The 22051-nt window shown below is 36.3% G+C and overlaps 1 protein-coding gene across 1 annotated transcript; it reads left to right on the plus strand.

Moving 5' to 3' along the window:
* Positions 1-9995: 9995 nt before the first annotated feature.
* LOC104229328 (probable ADP-ribosylation factor GTPase-activating protein AGD11) lies at positions 9996-16432 on the plus strand. The gene is made up of 9 exons (XM_009781952.2): positions 9996-10339; positions 11136-11219; positions 11623-11707; positions 12285-12360; positions 13048-13211; positions 13299-13536; positions 14090-14206; positions 14433-14528; positions 15634-16432. The coding sequence occupies exons 1-9, from the start codon at positions 10294-10296 to the stop codon at positions 15913-15915; spliced, it is 1188 nt and encodes a 395-aa protein (XP_009780254.1). The 5' UTR covers positions 9996-10293; the 3' UTR covers positions 15916-16432.
* The last annotated feature ends 5619 nt before the right edge of the window (positions 16433-22051 follow it).

The following is a 22051-nucleotide window of genomic DNA, read 5'->3' on the forward strand; positions in this document are numbered from 1 at the left end:
ACGAAAATATGGGGTGTAACATCATTCTCCCCTTTGGAACATTTGTCCTCGAATGTTAACTGATGCACTTATCACTCTCATAACCCATTGCTCTTGCAAACACTTTAATACTCTTCTAGCTATGTAGGCAACTATTCTTTGAATAAATCCAAAGTCTAGGATTTTTTCCCCTTTAGTCCTCTTTCTCATACCACGACTTGTGGTCGAAATCTTTCCAATCTCGTAACTGTTGCTGTCTCCTATCATGCAACATGTATGTCTCTGACTTTGTAAGTGTGCTTATGCGACTCTCTCTCATTTTTCCTCCAGCTTTTAGCCAATCTCTAGGCCTCAATTTGTAAACATATATAGATCTTGACAACATGTCCCTCTAGGCATTTATAGGTATACTTGAAGTTCTTTGCTCGGTACTCTTTTTTTGAACTTACAAATATTGCTATATTTTATTTCATAGATCCGCTTATCCATTCGTATGACTTTACTGCATCTAGGTAGGTCATACTATACCAAAACTCTTACTTTGATTTATCATTACTGAGGTCTGTTACAGAACTCCAGGTTACTTTTGTTACTTATCCCATATGTATGAATCTAAGTCCTTTAATTCTTCCTCATTACTTGTTGATCTTAAAAATAACGGCCTAATCTCACCTTATACTTTGTGACTTATGTCCATCCATTGTTGATTCACCTCAAAATTGATCTATCTAGGGGCGATACTATACTTCCATAACTGTTTTTAATAGTATCCCAATGTGATTCACCTTACGTGGGTATTTTAATCCCGTACAATTCGCGAAATCCTCTTCAAGTCATTACTCAATCGAAGGCCCAAACATCATTCTTTATCCATCACAATTACACCCTCATTCTACTACCAGGGCAGTATTCCATTTCTTCTAAATGCCATTAGTTTTAGACTCCTTTGAGTTCATTCAGGCTATACCGAGCTTTGTAACTAAAAAAACCATCAGCTCTTCTTGTTTTCATGGGCTTAATCGTGAGGACTTATCCATTCTTGTCACCTTCTAACTCACCCTTTATTATCCTTATTCCTGACTTCCTAAAACCTTGTCGCTTTACCATATTTAGTTTGCCACTTACACATATCCATTTATACTACTCGCGACCTCCCTTCAATTTGCTTGCACCATAGATTTCCTTACATTATTTCTGGAACATCGAGTGAGGCATCACATTGTCTCAAACTCTTCTTCACTCTTGTAATTTAGACCTCTCGATACCTCAAACCCATAGGCTAGAAAATATACCACTAGTGATGTCGCTATCATTCTTGGATACTAAATCCTAGTACTTCTAGCCTTTTGTCCGAAGTATGGACAATTCACAACCTTCTGTATTTGAGTATCTCGCACGTTGTTCACCTTTACCTTACTTACCTTAAAAATCTTACATCACATCTTCTATATTTTTCATAACCTCCCTTCCACATAGGTATGATTCACATCCACAACTTGAAGCTCTATTATCATACTCGCACCTCCTTACACAATCCGACTAGAGCTTCATACTGACTTCTTATGAGGTTGGTACCCTTCTAACTGGCTTTATCGTGGAGTCATTATAGAATATGGTTGTTGTACTCTCTTGTACCTCTAATATTAAGAGTGATTCTGCAATGTTCTTAATACGATTTTTATAATTGTCTAGGGCTAATAATCAGACTCATGATTCACTTGGTTGATGTAACTCTTTAGTTTCCTCTTCCTTTTGATCAGCCTTTATGTAGTCTTAAGCTATCTTCTAATCTGCGGCTCATGGAATTTAGTTATTATTTTAATCTTTCATGGATGCTATGAAAAATCATTATACAATCTTGTAATGATTCAATCTTTTGTCTATGACTTGGACCCAATTCCTTCTTTTAACTCATACTGGAGCTTTTTACGGCTGATCATTAATCAAATAATTCCTTTCATTCCATTTCAACTTTCTTAAAATGTAAGCAATTGCTTTTTCTGGTCTTTTTGCCCCTTGTTGCATGTATACTTAGCTTATCTGAGTTCTTACACGTGTCGAAATTTTTGTGCAACTCATATGGTCTTGAATATTACTTTTGGTTTTACTCCCCGCTCATTAGTCATGTTAGGTGCCACTTTCTTTTGGAGTCTACACAATTTTGTGGTGAAACTGTTGTTACACATCCATTTCCTCCTTAGGTTACTGAGCTTAGGTTGAAGCCTTCTTCCTTACTTCCTCAGCTAGTCTTTCATTGTAGTATTTAGGGAGGATCCGCTGACTCTTGTAAAGCCGTGAGCTTATTATATTGTATACTCAACGGACCTTTTGATGTCCTTCCTTGCCTATAATTATCTGTAGTTACTTACTTCCACCCCCTTGTGCTTGTATGGTTGCTTCTGAACTTGATAATTTGACTCACTTCCCAGTGGCACTTTCTTTTATCTCTGTAACACTCATATGGTACCTGTAACTACCCCAACTCCTATCTAAATATTTCTCAATGATTACGATGTCATAACTACGAGGCTAAATTTGCTATATTAGGTTTTACTATGTTTATCCTGCATGATCTGCTAACTCGTCTTTAACCTCCTGTTTAGCCATAACTAGGCTTTTCCCGAACCAATTACTAACTACTCATTGGACCATTCTCATATCAATGTTTCTTGTAATCCTTCTTGGGTTATTTCCTTTGTTTTAACTTACGTCTCGCACTTGCTCCTTATCTATCAATAACATCTCGGGCAGGGACCCTTACTTCCTTTCCTTGATGTTGTGTTTGTATAATGTTCTGGAATCATAGTATATCTGTAAGCTTTGAATAAGTGCAATCTCATTTTTATCGCATTCTTCCTTTACCATTCCATAATTACTAGAATCACTTAATTCTTAATTGACGCCACATCACACCATATTCCCCCTTTAGGGGAGTACTGAGAGTTAGGGCTACGACAACCTACCTATAGATGTTTTACCTCTTTATCTTCAACGTCTTTTCATACCATCGATGACCCTTACTTGCCTTGCGGTAATCATTCTATACCAAGGATAATAAAATTCCTTGCTTGCGATGGTGACACTTAGTGTAATTGGAACATACAGTCCCTTGAGCTTAACTTTTCTCAGATTGCTTACTTTAGGGAAGCGTCTTCCTGAATGATCATTCTCAGAATTTTTCATGAATCCTCTGCTGTTGTCCATTCTATTATTGTTGGAACGCAATCTATGAAATTCCCATCATTTCGGCCATTATCAAATTACTCAGTTCCCAACTCATGTTTAGCTTACCTTGTTCACCAGCCCATACTGATTTCTATTACTTTAGGGTCTAACTTTTCCTTCTAACAATCGCGTTGGAGTCACAAACTTATTTCTCGAAATGAGGATACAACTTTATGGCCTATACTCATTTGTTGTCTCCAACCTGGCATGTCTCATTTTTTTCCTTCCCTCGATTATCGACAATGTAATACTATCATTTCATTTTATTGTTCCACCGTTGTCATCCAAGTATCACATCTTACTCATAATTCTTCCTTATCTATCTTCTCATTACTGCTAATATTTCTCCTTATCCCTTTCTGGTGAAAACTTCAACAAGACATTCTTTTGCTTTTATCTACATTTGCTTCATTCATCAGTTCTGCGGGTTTCTCAATGTCCTCGCTCTACTAGGGACGAGATTCACACTAAGGTAATATTTATCCATTCCTGAATGGTAAATAATAATAACCTTTATTAACTGGGTACCTCGTACCCTTCTTCATCTTGCTTCTTTTACTTCTTGAAACTTGTATTTATCTTCTGAGTCTCCCATTGTCTTTCACCATAAAGGTGGATAAATATTCTTGCCTTAAGGTTCCTTATCAAGAGGCTTACACGTCTTAGTATACACATGATTTGTTGAATACCTCATATTTATCCATCATAAGGATGATACAAAAATTGAGTTCCTCTGACTCAACTCTTCCACAGCTATATCTTTTACCAACCGTCTTTCTGGATGTAGGCATCGTTGTATTACAAATAAGATAGAGTTTAGAAAATTTAGTTCTTAAAACTGAGCTCTACCACACGATCTAGAGTAGGAAGAAAGATCGATAGTCCTAAATGCCCCATAGCCTCCTGCTTATAAGTGTGATGCACGACACACCCATAAACAAGACTCTACTAGACACAGCTTGTAGACTCCTTAGGACAGAATTGCTCTGATACTACTTTTGTCACGACCTAAACCGATGGGCCGTGACGGGCACCCGGTACCTTACTCAATCGAGTACCAACATAACGTATCTTTTCATGTCACTATCATAGATAACTGAGCCGGAAGGCTGTCGTGAGATAAGTAGAATACAACATGTGATACCAACTTATATGATGACGTCCAAATCCACTACTAAAAAGTAAACGGACACAGTCGCATGCAATATAATATACCCAAATATGAGTCGGGGTCGAATCCCACAGAGAACAATATGTAGGCGATTAGGAATGTAAGCGAATTATCACTTGTTATGTAATGCCAAACACTTGAAATTGATTTTATAAAAGATTTTTACCTAAATGCGGAAATGTAAACTAACCTAGAAAGCAAGTAAAATTATCAATGGCTACAAGTATGGATGCATCAGGAATTACACTCAAGTAATGATCTAATGTATTTCACGATTTTACAAATATGAGCGAGTTTATGTTAATTAGCCACGGGTAATAATTTTATATTACCTTCTTCCGAAGACTAACAAGACTTCCTAATTGAATTATCCCTAAAACAATTAAGAGATTAAGCACACCCGGAATGGCTACAAGTAGTTCAATCCTATCCCTAGGTAGAATTTATAAAATGAGGGTTAACGCCTCAAGTTCTTGTTAATTAATCTTTTTCAACCCCAAATAATCTTTCTTAAAATTAATTCAGAATTAATGGGCAAGTCCTAGGGTTAGCTAATCCCTTTGGAAATATTAAAGAACATGAATAATTAAAGTAACAATAGCTCACTTCAAAAAAGAATAAAAATCATTCAATACATAAGCACAACAAGATATTTAATCCACATTTTAAATATGAATATTCCCATAAACAAGATTCAAGTGTTGGATAGAATACTACACACTTAGATATACAATACAAAGTAAGGAAATTAAGAAATAAACATAAATGGGTAAGAAATTCTCAACCACAAGCTACAAATCTTCAAGATCAAAGTGTGTGTGCAAAACCCTAGCTTCCAACCTTGTTCTCTCTAGTCTTTAGAACTGAAAATATGCCAAAGATATTTTACAAATGAACTGGTTTGGGTATTAAAGGGTTTGAGGCCAAAAAATGTGAAATTCCAAAATTGTCCAGGTCTGATGCTCGATTTTCGCATTTGCGAACATAAGTTCGCAATTGCGAACTATGGTTATACTATTTGACTTCACATTTGTGATAAGAACTTCGCATTTGCGAAGGTTGACTACTTAGTTGACTTTCACATTTGCGAGGTATTCTTCGCATTTGCGAAGACTGCCTGATTGCCCTTTCTTCTCAATTGCGAGAAACTTCTCGCGATTTCCATCATTGATAACTTCGCAATTCCCAAGTATATGTCGCATTTGCTACAACTGAGGCCCCTTTCCAGATTTTCTTCTTTTTAACTTCTTTTTGACTCGTTTCACTTTGTTCCTTCAAGATCACTTCTAAATCACATAGAACCTGTAATATAGAAGTAAATGGCATTAAACACATAATTTTATCACTCAAACATAGCAAAAATGTAGGCTTAAAGACAAGATAAGTTGGTAAAATACCCAAAATAACCACTCGTATACTGACATAGGCCGGTAAGGCCATATAATCTTTTATATACATGACATCTGTCTACAAGCCTCTAAGAATACATAATTTTCATAGAGGTCGGGACAAAATCCCTCCATACCAAACAATACACATCTAAATCATACTAACCAAACATGCAACTCCGAAGCAAATGGAGCGCATCAACATCTTCCGCTGAGCAGATAGCCTACTTGGAGGGCTCTCGACCTATCTATCGGGACTTGCGGGCATGAAACGCAGCGTCCCCAGGCAAAAGGGACATCAGTACAAATAATGTACCGAGTATGTAAGGAATAAAAATAAGTAAATAATAGACATGCGAAAAACATGGAGTAAAAGACTCGACATGTACATTTGCATAGCTCAATGAATCATTTCATTTTTATAATGTCATGCATATGCGTATAAATGTCATACCATGCATGGGTATATGTGTTCATAGCATCATCAACCCTCTGAGGGCATCCCATTATATCATCTCTGCCACTGTGGGCGAAATCATCAAAGTATATCAGCTGATCAGGTGGTGCTGCGTATATAATACCATAACCTTTCCCATATCCCATATACATATATATACATATAAATACGCATATATAACGCCATCTGGTCATGGGTTAGTGTGCATGTATAAATGCATGAAATGCAAATGAAATACGTTAATAAAAAATATCTCGGTACGTCATAAGACCATTATGCCTCTGATTAATACCATGAAATAAACTCCAACTTACGTATTTTTGAGACCCATGAACAGATGATAAAATAATATGATACATGGGGAATCAAGAACATAAGCATCTCTAGTATTTCTATGAATAGAGTTATTTATGAAAGTTGTGCATTTGTTCGTTTCGTTCGTGTCGTTTAGATCATGCCAAAAAAAAAGAAGGGATAACCTTAACATACCTGAACCGATCTTTTTGACAATCCTTCCAAAACATGCCAATCGCGATGAAACACGTAACGACAGGTCAGAGTGGGAGAAAATCCGTATGATATTCTTGATATCATAGCACGTTATTTCTTATCCGACTAATATTCACTTCACAATCTACATCATCAAAAAATTCTCTCGGCCTTCTTCTATCATGTCTTCAAAATTTCTCCAAGTTATATCATTAATAAAGAAGGCAAACAAAGGTAAACAAAGGACTTATTATGCATTTTGGTGTTATGCCCAGAATAAAGTCACGTCTAAAGACTTTTATCTATAAAGAATGGGTTTTATATGTTACGTCCAAGATAAAGTCTTATCCCCAAGACTTTTGCGTGTAAAGAAGGGTCTTTATGTGTCATATCCAAAACAAAGTCTCATCCAAAGAGTCATAATAACTTAACCCTTTGCTGCCACGTTGAAACTTATCCAAATGACAATCCAAAATGTTTTAATTAATTACCAATTTGTTAATTAACTTGGTAATTTCCCACTAATCCAACAATTAATCAATTACTCACCTAATTAAGAATCATCTCAAATTACTTAAAATATCACTCACTTTTAACCCACTTTATATATCTTATAATCACGGTCATGTGATACCTTGTATGAAACTAGTTTATAAATACGAGGTATTATAGCTTGGACCGTATTTTATCCTCAAAATGTCAAACTTTGACGAAACTCATTTTCTTTGATTTGCTTACTCTCTCTTTCATGAGCTTACTCATCACTTATTTGAAATAGCATAATGTTTATAATCTCAAAGTAATCTCATTCCCGAACTTATGTCGGTTAACTTACGCGAAATTTTAAGGTACGAAAATGCGGGATGTAACATTTTATTTCCAAGCTTCCATCAATTTACTGTATATTTTTAATTACGAAAACATGGGTATAACACTTTGCTTCTTACATCTTTGAGCATCTCTACTAACTCGGACACATTGACATTGAAGTTGTAGTCGACTAACTTTGGTCTGAATTGATAATCACTATTTTTTATGTTTAAGATTCTTTCCCGGTCGATATGAAATCATATTATTTCTTTGCCCTTGATTTTTGCTATCTCAGTCCGGCCTTCGTCTTCTGTTATTTTCCCAATGTAGTGGTCAAGAATAAGGTTCACACCGGAGGCTAGAGTCTCTTTGTTTGTAATCTTCTTGTCTACCAACCATCTCTGGTTGGTGACTGTACCCTCTTGTCTCATTGCTTTCGAGCCCGGAGCGTGTTGAAATTTCTTCTTCTATTCGAAGTTTGGTGTTATACCTGTGATGCACATCGTTCCATGTCTTGGGTGGGAATTCCCAAAGACTATTTTTCAGTCTCCTTGTAGCTTTCGAACTACTTTTGTTCAAGTTCCTTGTGAAAGCCATAGCCGCCCAGATATCTGGTATGATGGGGAGCATTATCTTTTCCCTTTAAAAATAATTTATGAAGTTTCTGGAGCAATTCTGTGCTTTCTTGTTGGATTTTAAAATTTCCTTCATGCGTTTTTCCACCTTCTGTGTTCCGGAGTGCACTTTGATTAACACATTTGTAGGTTCAACAAACAAACTAATAGAATTTTCAGATAAATGAAAGTACCAGGTTAAAGCTTCGTTGGTTAGGGTCTCTCTATACTTTTTGACTAGCACGGATTCAGTTTATTATTTCGTGAGATTGTTCCCTTTGATTCCATTCATGTAGTCCATGACGTGGTCACGCAGATCAGAAGTTCCGTTACACTTAGGAATCCGACATATTGAACTTCTTCAGAATTCGTAATGGGGCGACACCTGGCTTCCACGGTTATCGAGAGTACTTGTTCATGTCGATTCCATTAATGATGTGTAGAACTCCTGGGATCTGTTCGATCCACTCATTCTATTCATTGACCTGTTGTTATAAGGTTAGAATCAAATTTTATAACTTATAGTTTTCGGTTGTACCTAAGCCTTTAGCCTCGGTGTCATTTGGAAGCCCCTGGCCTATCCATATATTCCTCAGTTTGAAGTTTGGGGTTTATCAAGATATACCCTCGAAGGTAGGGTTGGTGTCGCGGTTGTTGCACCACTCGTGGGGACCCTTGACGCCTCTCCAATCTGAGCGTTCAACTGTTGTTGCTGAGTCATAAAAATTTCACCGTCTCCTCTAACTGATGTTGTTCGTCACCCCTGCTAGTGGATCTTGCTGAGATATTTTCTCTTGAGCGGGATGGTCAAGTTTTAGGAGATTGATCATTTGGAGTTCGTTTTCCTCTAGTTTGATCCATTAGTTGAGCTGCTGGGTCCACTGGCTGGTTATTGACTCCAGACATGGAGTTTCCCATGAATGAATAATTAACAAGTGAGTAACATAAAATTGAGAAGAAGTAATAAAACTTTGGATCAAATACTCAAAACTGTTTAACCTAAAAATTAGTTTTAGAATACGTAATTAAATTTATATTATAAGGCCACTAGCAAATAGATTTATCTAAAGTGATTTGAATGAAATTAGAAATAAAAATGTCAATTAAAGTTGAATTAAAGAGCTAAATAGAGAGATTCTTATTAGATGTCGGCTTTTGATGGGGCTACACAAGAATGCAGTCAGGAATATAATTGAAATAATAACTTTTGCAGTGTTGTGCATGATTTTTTAGCATGTGTTACAAGTGCATGAAGTAAAGTGCTCTGTAGGATGTGACCGTTACGAGTTTCAAGCCTACACGTTGTGTATATGACTAGCTGGTGGCGAGATCCTTGCTAGTAATAACTACAATGGCGTAACAGATAGGGGCCATAATCTCCCGGGAGGATCTTGGGTATACTGGAGTTCAGACCGAAGGTGTTAAGTTGGTGAGTCCCTTCTAGTCACTCTTGTTCTGGATTTGAATTTAAATGGACAATCCCCATTGTAGTTCTTGGGGTCTCCCGGCCTTAGCTTCCATGTTTCGAGGTACCGAACCATTTCTGCTATGTGTCACTGCATTAACGAGTAGCGTGTTAAGACCGAATTTTACCGGTACAAATTATTGAATGGTATACCGAACTAGTGTTTATTCTAATAAAGTGTCACAATTTTGTATTAACATTGTACAAGAAAATAGTATTAAATTGAGAGTAAATCCAAAAGTCTCCCATAGGCAAAGCCTTATTGGCATAAATAAAGTCATAAAGGAGGCTTTTAATTTGAAGGGAATGAGATAGTAATCTTGCGTACGCGCCAAAAACGGCAGTCGTGCGACTTTGGTATCTCCTCAAATCATTTGTTGGGTAGTTGTCCCCAACCACCCGAAAAATGCATTCCATCCCAACATCTGATTTCTTTTGCTCTGGGAAAACATATCATGAGACACAATCGAATCTTATTTTTTCTGTTTCCCATATAGATACAATTATACATTTCTCCTTTTGGTAGATAATCGTATCAATTAGACGAGCGAAACATTCTCACAATCCCAATAAAAGCTTCTTTGATTGATGGATGAATTTGGGTTCCCGTGGTGACAATTCCTTTCAAGGATCAAAGAAGATGGATTCTTTACAATTATAGAGCTTTTTGGGATAATCAATTTAGAGGACGGAAAATGTCTATTCCTCATGAGGGAAATGCTGATAGCAATAATGTTTCAGGTATTCTTTCTCAGCTGTCTTTAATTAAAACAAAATTATGCTCGTCTGATCATGTCTAGGATTAGATTATTTTGTTATATTATTCGAGGAAAGGAACAAGTAAATTTGGAATGAGCGAATATACATACATACATACATACATGTGCAGCTTTTAGGCAATTATACATGATCCTCAGTCTCAGGTTTTGCATATGGGCTTTTATCTAGCAGGGTTCACTGAATTCTTGTTTGTTTGATAAGATGATGTTGGATAATTTGTGACAAGAATGCATTTCTTGTTCTTATTTTCGCACAACTATGTTACAGATGATTTGTGACAAGGTGGGTTGCCTGATGGTAAGCACCCTCCACTTCCAACCAAGAGGTTGTGAGTTCGAGTCACCCCAAGAACAAGGTGGGGAGTTCTTGGAGGGAAGGATGCCGAGGGTCTATTGGAAACAGCCTCTCTACCTTAGGGTAGGGGTAAGGTCTGCGTACACACTACCCTCCCCAGACCCCACAAGTGGAATTATACTGGGTTGTTGTTGTTGTTGTATGTTACAGTAAAAAAGACCAAAAACATCATCTACTTCTTCAATCTGTTGGTATGGTTGTTCATCTTTTTCTGTCATTTATGCTACCAAATTCCTTTTTGGTCTTTGTTAAAGGGTAAATTGTACTAACATTCTCAGATTTATTCTTCACCTGCCGTGTTGAATTGACAAGCTGTTACAATTGAATGCAGACCATGGTTCGGATAGTTGCTGTCTCTTTCCACATGTGTAGTGTAATAATAGCTCATCTTTATTTTTCCTAGGTTCTTGCCTCTATGAACTTCTGCAAATGGAATCATCTTCAAATTGTAGTGGTCCTCAACCAGATAGACGAAAGCGTTCTTCGAGTATGTAATATCTTATTCTCAGCATGACATGAATGCCAAATTTTACTAGTTTTGAAGATTTACTAACCATCTTCCTTAACATTTTCACAGGATGATTTTTCTTTTATTTGTTTTTCCTTTTTTCACGATATACATGATCAGTTGCCTAGGATTAGTCACTTTCATGTTTACTCTTATGTCAATTTGATCACCATGGAGATATTTTTCCTTAATTTTCTTTTCAAATATGTTGAGTTTTACTCTTTTCCTAAACCAAATGTTGGATATTTGATGCTATGCTGTTAAATTGGTTGGATTCAATGCATATTTTCTCATTTTACATGATTGAATAAGCTTGATTTGCAAATATAGTCACTTTCACAGCTTGTAAGTGTTTCGAGTACTCCTGTGTTATGTTTATCAGGTCCTCGACACAGACTACAGAGGCTGCTGAGTGAATCTGGCAATAGATTCTGTGCAGATTGTGGATCTCCTGATCCAAAATGGGTGTAAGTATCAGAAGTTATGACATATCAGTTTCCTATCGCAATTAAAGAAAAAGGTCGATCAATCTCTTTAATTACTTTTTTGATTCATCTTGTAGCTGAACCTTTACTGTCCCACGTTATTTGACTTAGGGACCATCCATTACAGAAACCTTTTACTTCTTGTTCTGAAGTTTTCCTTTGTGCTGGTACTTTATGCATCTCAAATGTTGTTGGAACAGTAAATTTAGTCTTTTTCACCTAGTTTTTTTGTGGTTTGCTGTTTTGTGTTCATGTAAAGTCTCTCCTCCCATTCAGCAAACATACTGACATTGACTGTGGTTTGAGAAGATTTAAAATCATCCAAACTTGAGAATATTAGTTGTTTTACGTTATTGAAAAAATGCTTTCTTTATTTCCCCTCACTATATTGCATTTCAAGAAACTTAATACCTAGCAGTATCTTTTGTTTTTTGAAAAAAGGAATCCTGCTTTGAAGATTTTCCTTTAATTGAATCAGCGTTGTATATTCCTCTTTTTTGCAATTTGGCCTTGAGTCTTGAAATAGCTTTCTATATCTAATTCATTTCGTGATATTCAGATCTTTAAGTCTTGGAGTTTTTATATGTATCAAGTGCTCCGGAGTACATCGAAGCCTTGGAGTGCACATATCGAAGGTTGGATATTCAAACTTTGCGGTTTGTCTTAACCGCCATATATCCTGTTATTGTTGAATGTACTAGAATAATGTTTGATCTATTTCTATTTTTTTCTTGTGCCCCTTCATATGAACTGAAATTGTAATTGGAAAACCTAAAACGGAGTAGATACTTGAAATGTTGAAGTACGGGTAAGAAACCTGCCACGTGGAAAATTCTATGGAAAGAAAGAACCTAACCTTCTCTATTCATCTTTGCCTGGATGAAGCAAGTTGCTCCAACTTAACTGATGTGCAGAGAAAAACTTGTATCAATATTGTATTTCATTTGGGTTGTAATAAATTTCCACCAAAGCATGCAGTTCTTTCCATCTTATTCATTTTGAAACATGATTTAATCTAGGCTAAGCTAAAAGTTAGGAGAATTTACTGATTCACAAGCTGTTATTGTATTGTATTTCAGATGAATATTGTTGTATAGAGGGTCTGTACTCTTCATGTATGTCGCAGAAGTGTGTTAAAGTTTGCAAAATATCAAGTTACATAATCTTCTGTGTTTGTCATTCCAAGATCTTGCTTTTTCCTGACTGGGTAGTAGGCACCATTCCTGTACTTTATTCACTTTGATAATCTTTCCTCTTTCTAATGGAAACAAAATAAAGGTTAAAAGGGGTGCGGTGGTTAACTAGTCTGTCATTATTAACAGGTTCTGTCAGTGAAGCTCGACGAATGGACAGACGACCAAGTTGATAGTTTGATAGAGATGGGTGGAAATAATGCAGCAAACTTGAAGTATGAAGCTTCCATTCCTGATAGTTATCGGAAGCCCAGACCAGAGGCATCAATAGAAGAGCGTACTGACTTTATCAGGTAGCGTCTTTTCAGTAACCATACGATATAGTTATATGTACTGTCACATTCTATTCTGAATTGAAAATTCACTTGCTGGATACTCAGGAGAAAATACGAGCTGCAGCAATTTCTAAACTCTGATGTGCAGATGATCTGCCCCTTCCCACCATCATCATCCTCACGCTGCAATTCATTAAGCCTTTCTTGTAGTTTGGCCCTGGATAAGAGACATTATGAGAAGCAATCCACTGGGCATCGCATCCATGGCATAGGGCATGCATTTCGTAATAGCTGGAGAAGGAAAGAATCTGAACACAGGAGCACCAAGAAAAGTAACTCAATGGTAATAATTTCTTCTGTAAGGAACAAAATCTTCTATACGAACCTGAGTGAATTATGTTTTTTCTTGTATCCATTCTGCGTCTCAACTTACATGGAATGCATATTGGTAAGGTCAATTATTATTTGAAAAGCGAGAATTTCTTGTTAAAGAAAGGGGAAGGGCTTCTTTTAGAGAGAGCGTGAGGTGGGGATGGGGGGATTTCTGGGGCTTTGAATCAGGGCCACTTATATTGCAAACATTTGGAGACGGGATGGAAAGTCTTTCGTGCTCTATTGCCTTTTTGAGGGCCTCCCGAACCCCATTTTCAATAGTGCACTTTAGCGGAAGGCATGTCCCGGCTGGTGCTTTTGTTTCAAAATTGCTCGAAACCAAAATGTAGACTGTGTTATAGAGCAAAGAAGATGATGGTTTCTTATGTAATTTCAAAGACAATAATGCAATTCTGTACGATCATGGATTGACTTAATATCATAGTTAACACATGCATGATTTCTCACAAAATCAGCTTTCAATTTGTAAAACTGAATCATACAGCTACCTATTTTGTCTATAGGCAGGTATGGTTGAATTTATAGGATTGATAAAAGTCAATGTGGTGAGAGGGACCAACCTAGCTGTCCGTGATGTGGTAACAAGTGATCCTTATGTAATTCTCTCCTTGGGAAGCCAGGTAAATGCTAATTCTTTTTTGAGTTTTGTCATTGTTTGCATTAGTGCTGGCTAAACTTTTGAAGTTTATCCAGATCTGTAGCATCCTTACTGGAAACTATTGCCACCCAAAAGAACTGGGGCTGATGGTTTATTTGGAACTTTCCTCCCTCTCCTACCACCTGTGGGTGACACATGGCATTAAAATCCTCATACTAAACCCAGCTCTGAACTTCTTTTGGTTGCAGTCAGTCAAGACGCGTGTCATCAAGAACAATCTTAACCCTGTCTGGAATGAAAAGCTAATGTTGTCAATTCCAGAAAATGTTCCTTCTTTGAAAGTGGTATGTGTTTTTCTGTCATTTAATTTTATTAGCTATTTAATGTGAAGAGGGACAATTATATGAACAAACTAATAATAAACCTGCCTCAATACCTTCTCATTTCTCTTTCCATGTTTATTTTTATTATGAATACTTAAATCTAGTCTCTGGTATGACCAGGTAATAAATGGTACAAGCCATTTTCTTTCTTTTGGTTCCTTTGGGGAAGTGGAAAAGAATGTGAAAGAAAAGGTTAAAATTTTATCAATGAACAAATAAGAGAAAGGACAAACTTTTCCTTTGCATAATTTCCCTTTCTTATTACAAACAAACAAGGAAAGAGAAAAGAGATTATCTTCTTTTCCTTTCATATCTCTGCATTCAGTCAAGCTGCTAGAGCTACTTGGAGACGTTAGAAAAATTTTCTGCAATTTGTTACATAATTGTATAAGTATAGTGATCCTTGTAATGTTATTTAGAACATGAGGAGCAATCAGAATCTTAAATCTCTACATCTTAGTTCATCATCTTGGTTAAGGAATAAAATTTGGATCAACCACATTCAACGATATGCCTAAATCTTAGCTTTCATCTCCTAATAACACAGATGAACCGTAAATTCATGTTTTATGTTGCTTTCTCAATATAAATGGTTTCACATCACATTCATGTCTCTGTTCTCTTCATCTTGGTAACTAACTTAATATGATTGTCGTTTTGATTCTGTGAGGTGTTCCAAACTTGTATCAAATTTAATCACAACCAGAGATGACACTCCAGACTGAATGAAGGAAAAATATTGTTAAAACTTTCTACATAGCCTTCTAGTGACATCATTAGTCATTTTTTTTAGTATCATATGATGGATGATACGTGAAAGGAACTTGAGAAAATGCCAATTTCAATATGAATCTTCATCTTCTGCACATTTTTATTTAATAAATTTCCTACCCTACACCCCCTTGGGCTGCGGCCCTTTCCCAGACCCTGTGTCAACACAGGATGCTTTGTGCACCGGCGGGCTGCCCTTTTTTTTTTTTTATAAAAAAGTAATTATCATCATATGTGAGAGTTGCTTCACTAAATTGTTCAAGCCACCCTAATGAACTTAGGCATGGTTTCGCAGCTTGTCTATGACAAGGATACATTCACAACTGACGACTTCATGGGGGAAGCTGAGATTGACATTCAGCCTCTTGTTACTGCTGCAAAAGCATCTGAAAACTCGACACTCGGTGAATCAATGCCGCTTGGGAAATTGAAAGCAAGCAAAGAAAACACTCTTGTTAAAGATGGCATTATCAGTCTAATAGATGGTAAGGTGAAACAGGATATCACTGTGAAGCTGCAGAATGTTGAAAGGGGAGTACTAGAGATTGAGCTTGAATGTGTTCCTCTCACACAATAACAGGTGCAAGGGAAGGCTGATGAAAAACAATATTCAAGCATATACAGTGGTGTATTTAACATGGTTAATCCTTGGGCTGCTGTAACGTATGAGAGGTCCTCTATCTTAGCTGCAGTGAAGCTTTTGGTTGCATTAGATTAGTCAATTGCTTCAAACATGGACGCGTAGAAGAAGGAAACACAATAAAGTGGCAAAGTGTCTGAATTTCGTTTCCATTGCCAGAATCTCTATACTGGAGTAGTTGCAAAGTGAATTCTGCTTGTTAGAGGATGCTCTCCCTGACAGGGCTGAGATGATGAAGGGTCGACTATTTGGACGGACAAGTGTAGACTGCAGCAGAAAGGCAGGGGAATCCGGAATCACACCAGCATTCAACTTTTGATGCCATATTAGACTTTTGATATTGCTAGAGCTAGATATTTCTTTAACCAACTGTATGATGTAAGATATCTGTTCTAACCAAAACGAGTACTTTTCTGGTTTTATTAATGCTAATTAGATTACACGTTGGTGTTTACTCTTTTTCAAGTGACGATACAATTATCCAATACCAGGATAAAAAAAACATTGATCGTCGTAAAAGTTGTCAACTAAGAGTGAATCTACAAGATGTACAGTGATAACCTCCAAATCATTCCTCAAAGAGTAAGTGTATACGATCGTATGTAATATAATTTACCCAACTATGAGTCGGGGTCGAATCCCATAGGGAACAATACGTAGGCGATTAAGCAAGTAAGAGAATTATCGCTTATTATGTTAAGCCAAACACAAATAGGGGTTTTGAGAAAATATTATAACTAATGCAAAAAGTTAAACTAACCTAGAAAGCAAGTAAATGATCATTGGCTAAAAACATGGATACAAAGGGAATTACATTCAAGTAATGATCCAATGTATTTCATGGTTTCACAAATATGAGTGAGATTATGTTAATTAACCTTGGATAATAGTTCTATATTAGTTTCTTCCTAAGACTAACAAGACTTCCTAATTGAATTATCCCTAAAACAATTAAGAGGATTAAGTACACCCGAATGTGGCTACAAGTAGTTTAATCCTATCCCTACGTAGAATCTATAAAATGAGGGCTAACGCCTCAAGTTTTTGTTAATTAATCTTTCCCAACCCCGAGTTTGCCTTTTCCAAGATTAATTTGAAGTTAATGAGCGAGTCCTAGGGTTAACTAATCCCTTTGGAAACATTAAAGAACAAGAATAATTAAAGAAACATTTAACTCACTTCATAATTAATAAAAATCATTCAATACATAAGCATACCAAGAGATTTAATCCAAACTTTCCCGATGAATATTTCATAAACAAGTTTCAAGTATTGGAATAAATACTACACACTTAAATATTCAATGCATAACAAGGAATTAAAGAAATGACTAAAAAGGGTAAGAAAATCTCATCCAAAGTCTTCAAATCCTCAATCCCCAAGTGTCGTGCAAGAAACCCTAACTCCAAAGCTTGTATTTTCTTTCCAAATGCCAAAGATGTGTTTCAAAGTGAGCTAGGTCGAGTATATGTGATTTGGGATCCGAAAATGTGAAACGACAAGTCTGCCCAGAACCAAAGATCGTCGATCGTACCTACGGAATATTGCACCGCAGGTGCAAGAGCAAAGGGGATGCAGATGCATTAAAGCCCATGCAGATGCGAAGGGCTGGATTCCCTCCAACATCGCAGATGAAGATTCTTATATCTCAGGTGCGAAGATGCATACAAGTCCAAAAACATCATACAAGTCTACTAGAATCGTCAAAACACCGATCCGAGGTCGTTTACAAAAATTGTTGACTGTGGTCAACTCAAGTCCCATTATAGGCAAACTAATCACATTTTCTTAAAAATTCACGTAAAAATTTTCCGAAAAACAACACGGACCATGCATGCAAGTCATATAACATCTAATGAAGCTATAATAGGTCTCGAAACACAAAAATAAGGACTAACACTCAAAATGACCTATCGGTTCATTACATAATTCTATTACAATGGTGAGAATAAAGCATGTAAACAACAAAAAATTATAATGGTTACAAAAGGAAATGATACAAAGACAAGGAAATGAAACTAAGATGTGCGAAATAGGCATAATTGCATTTGTTTAAGAAAATTAAAAGGCCCATACTACCAACAGCCTCTTCTCTATAACTATCAACTTTGCTATCTACCCTTTGCCTCTTAGGCCATCTCCAACCTTTACCCCATTTTTGGTCCCCAAAATGGGGATTTCTCCATTTTGGGGATAACTTACTCTAACCATTCTCCCATTTTTTCCCCAAACTTTTTTATATTCTTTTAATTCTTCTATACTATATTATTATCTTTCATTTCAATTTCATTTTTTAATTTCCATTAAACAAATTCCATCTTTTATTTTTATTAATTTGTAATTTCCATAATTAAAACAATTCCATAAAATTTTAAATAATATAATTTGTAAGCAATTATTATAGATTAACTAATAATTCAAATAAAAGTGAAATCATTGTGATACAAGATTAATTAAATACATATTACATAACGATAAAATTCATTCGAAATACTAGATAAATATTCAACTTCAACCTCTAGTATTCTCCCATAAATGATCTATTAATGCATTATGAAGTGCAAAATGAGCATTTTTGTCCTTAATTCTTCTATGTCGAAATAAAAAATCTTGAAATCGTTGATTTTTATCTACTGACATTTCTACATAAAAATAATAAATGCACGAAAATTAATTTATCAAAATTATACACCAAAGTTAAGATATAATATTAATAAAATAAAGACATTACATAAACATAATTAGGCATATATAAAGTGATAAATTAAAAGATTAAATTATAAAATAATAATAATAAAGTGATGAATAGTAATGGGGGAGATGAATAGTGTACCCCCATATTCGAGGGAACACTATTCATCCCCATTTTAGGGACAAAAATGGGGGAGGGTTGGAGCTAAATTCCCCCAAATATTTCCCCCATTATGGGGGATGGGGGCAAGGTTGGAGATGGCCTTAAACCAGTTGTACCCATACACGCCCTAAATTTTCAAACTCTCTTAGCACGTTGAAAGTTCTTTTCAAAGTTGATTCACTAATTGGAACAGTGATAAAAAAAAATTCTGATTTGATTCGCTCGTGGCTAGGAGGTATTTATCTCATCGTGATCACAAGAAGAGATTTGCTATGATTAATAGTTCACATGATTTTAGAATAGAAATTAGGTTTTCTAAAGGCTTTTAGCAAATACATAAAAGACATCCGGACTCTTGCTCCTTATCATGGATATAATCAAAAGTAATGATAGCTCAGGTGTAATGTCCCAGGATTTTTTATGATTAAATTAAGCCTAAGACGAGCTTAAGAGAGTAATTAAAGAAGTCTCGGGGTCATAAATACCCACTCGAGGGTAATGGAGCCACCAGAATACTTGTATCTCATCATAATAAAAGTTACATGAAGTGGAGTTTGATAGGCAAGTGCATGACTCATGAAAATTGGGGTAACGATGAAGTTGAAGGATGGCAGAGGCAACCGTGTCGCCTGCCTCACGGTTACTCCAACCATATTGATTTTCAAAGAGGAAACGAGAGTGAAGTTGTGGCCTTGCCCCAACCATATCGTCTACCTTACGGTTGCCTTAATTGTGTCGCTTGCCCCTACGGTTGCCGCAACCGTGTTTCTTGAAACTCAAATTTTAGCTTTTGCCTATAAAATGCCTTTAAGGTCCCCATTTAAAAAGGGCATTCAATACACTTCAGGTGAGTACTTATGGTGCAATCATGATTACGTAACATCATTCAATGCAAGCACTAACACTATAATGGATCAAAATCCATATGGATTCCTCCAATCTTCAAGCAATTTCTTCAATTCTTCAAGCTAGGGTTTTGACACCAAGAGGTAAAATCTCTACTCAATACTCGAGAACAACTGTGGGATGAGTACTTGAGGTGTACTATGAGATAGAAACCACCATTTGATTAAGGAATAATACTAATTCTTGAAATGGGTATTTATGAACTAGGGTTCTTGAATAAGGAAGAAGATGAATAGTGACTTGGTGATTCTTAAATTATTAGTGGGTGATTATAAGAAGGCAAAATACATATTTTACCCATTGACCTTTACGGGAATAATATTATACACCCAAACTTTTAAAGGTGTGTCAACTACACACCACTTCGGTGTTTGACTATATCTGGTTAAAGATTGTCATTACACGCGCCAATCAGCATTTGACGCGTGTCATAAATCGAAAAAAAAGAAGAAGAAAAACTAGGGAAAAAAACCTCTCCCCCCACCCCACCCCCACTCCACTCCACTCTCTCTCCTCATCTTCCCAAAGAAAAAAATACAGAAAAAGAAAAATCCTACCCCCTCCTCATCTCCCCAACTCCATCATCTTCTCCACCACCACCATACTACCACCAACCCTTCCACTACAAGCACCTTCTTCCCTAACTATAGATTCAACTCTTTGCCCAATTTTTAACAAGTTTTAACAACATCCATCACAAATCCTTATACAAATTTTAAATTCAAGCTCAAACCCAAAGTTTCAAACTTGTTAATGGTATTATTTGAATTTTATCAAAATTAATCATCTAAGTAAATTTTTGTTCAACAATAATCACGAATTCAAACTAATTTTCTAGGTCATGGAACACCAAAATCAACAAGACCCTGTCACACCCCCTTTTACCTACACCCCGCGGAAGGAGTATATAAGGGAGTTTTTTCCAATTTAAAGTGACAAAATCGAAACGGAATTATTTATTTAAAATTCAGAGTCGCCACTTGGGATAAATTATGGTATCTCAAGTCACCGGTTCAAATCCGGAATCGAGGAAAGATTGACTCTGTTTTATAGTCTGCGAACACAAAAATCCGGGTAAGGAATTCTGTTAACCCGGGAGAAGGTGTTAGGCATTCCCAAGTTCCGTGACTCTAGCACGGTCGCTCAACTGTTATTATTGGCTTAATTATCTGATTTTAGAACATTCTTAAACCTATGTGCAATTTTAAACTTTTTAACCGCTTTTATTCATTTTTAGGAAGATTGCAACGTCATTTAAAATATGCCTCGAATCACGTCACATAAATGCACCCGTAGTTTGCAACACATTTCATATAACATTGTTGTGATTTGGATTTGGGTCACATAAATGCGCACCCGAATTTAAGAAGGTAAATTTTAAAATGACGCGCCTAAAGCAACTACGCGTTTGCAATTTTGCGAGGGCCATGGAAATTCAACTAATGGCACGCCTCGATTTCTAAGAATTTGATTTAACTATTCGAGGGTCATGGGTTATCTATTTTTGTCTATGGCACACCTCGAATCCGATAACTAAAAGGGCTAATTCATTAACTAGAAGACTAGGGGAATCTGCATCCTTTATTTTAAGCTAAAGTTCACCAAACTTAATGTTTAACGGGTGGACAAATTAACTGACCGTTTGATTGTTTAATGAGGCTCAGGCCAGCATCGGGCCTTGTAGCCTCAAACTGGCTAGGCCCAGTTAGATAAGCAATACATGAGGGGCCCAAGAGTCTGCCAAGAGAGATGTTAACGTGGCAGAACAGGCCCAAGAGGCCTATTTCGATGGGCTGCCTATTGTGTGCCCATATTAAACCCTAAATTGACAACACGGACATATATGGCGTCAACCAAAACGTCTAACACTATCACAATTTAAACAACCTAATATAGTTAAACAAATCATTAAATTGAGTTTAGAATTCTCAATTAAAAATACTAAAACCTCACACCAATCTAAACTTGAACAAACCAAATTGCGTTGGTTCAATAGTCAACCTTAAACTAGTTTTAAAAGAGCAAATTCGCAGAAGGGAACAAAGGGCATTACCAATTATACAGTTTCAAAGGATAGAATGATTTAGACTGCTAACATGTTCAATAATAGCCAAACCCCTTAACACGTTCAACAATAGCTAACTATTAACAGATGAACAAGCTAGTACAAATCACACGCTTATACTTGAACTTCTATTACAATGGTCTCACGATGCATATATGTCCAGATAACCATTTCGATAACTTTGTAACCTATATGTTCATAAATTCAATTCATTTGAATTCCAAACCTCATACTCAAACCCCTTCTGA

This window comes from Nicotiana sylvestris, chromosome 12 (genome assembly GCF_000393655.2).
Source record: "Nicotiana sylvestris chromosome 12, ASM39365v2, whole genome shotgun sequence".
NCBI lineage: Eukaryota > Viridiplantae > Streptophyta > Magnoliopsida > Solanales > Solanaceae > Nicotiana > Nicotiana sylvestris.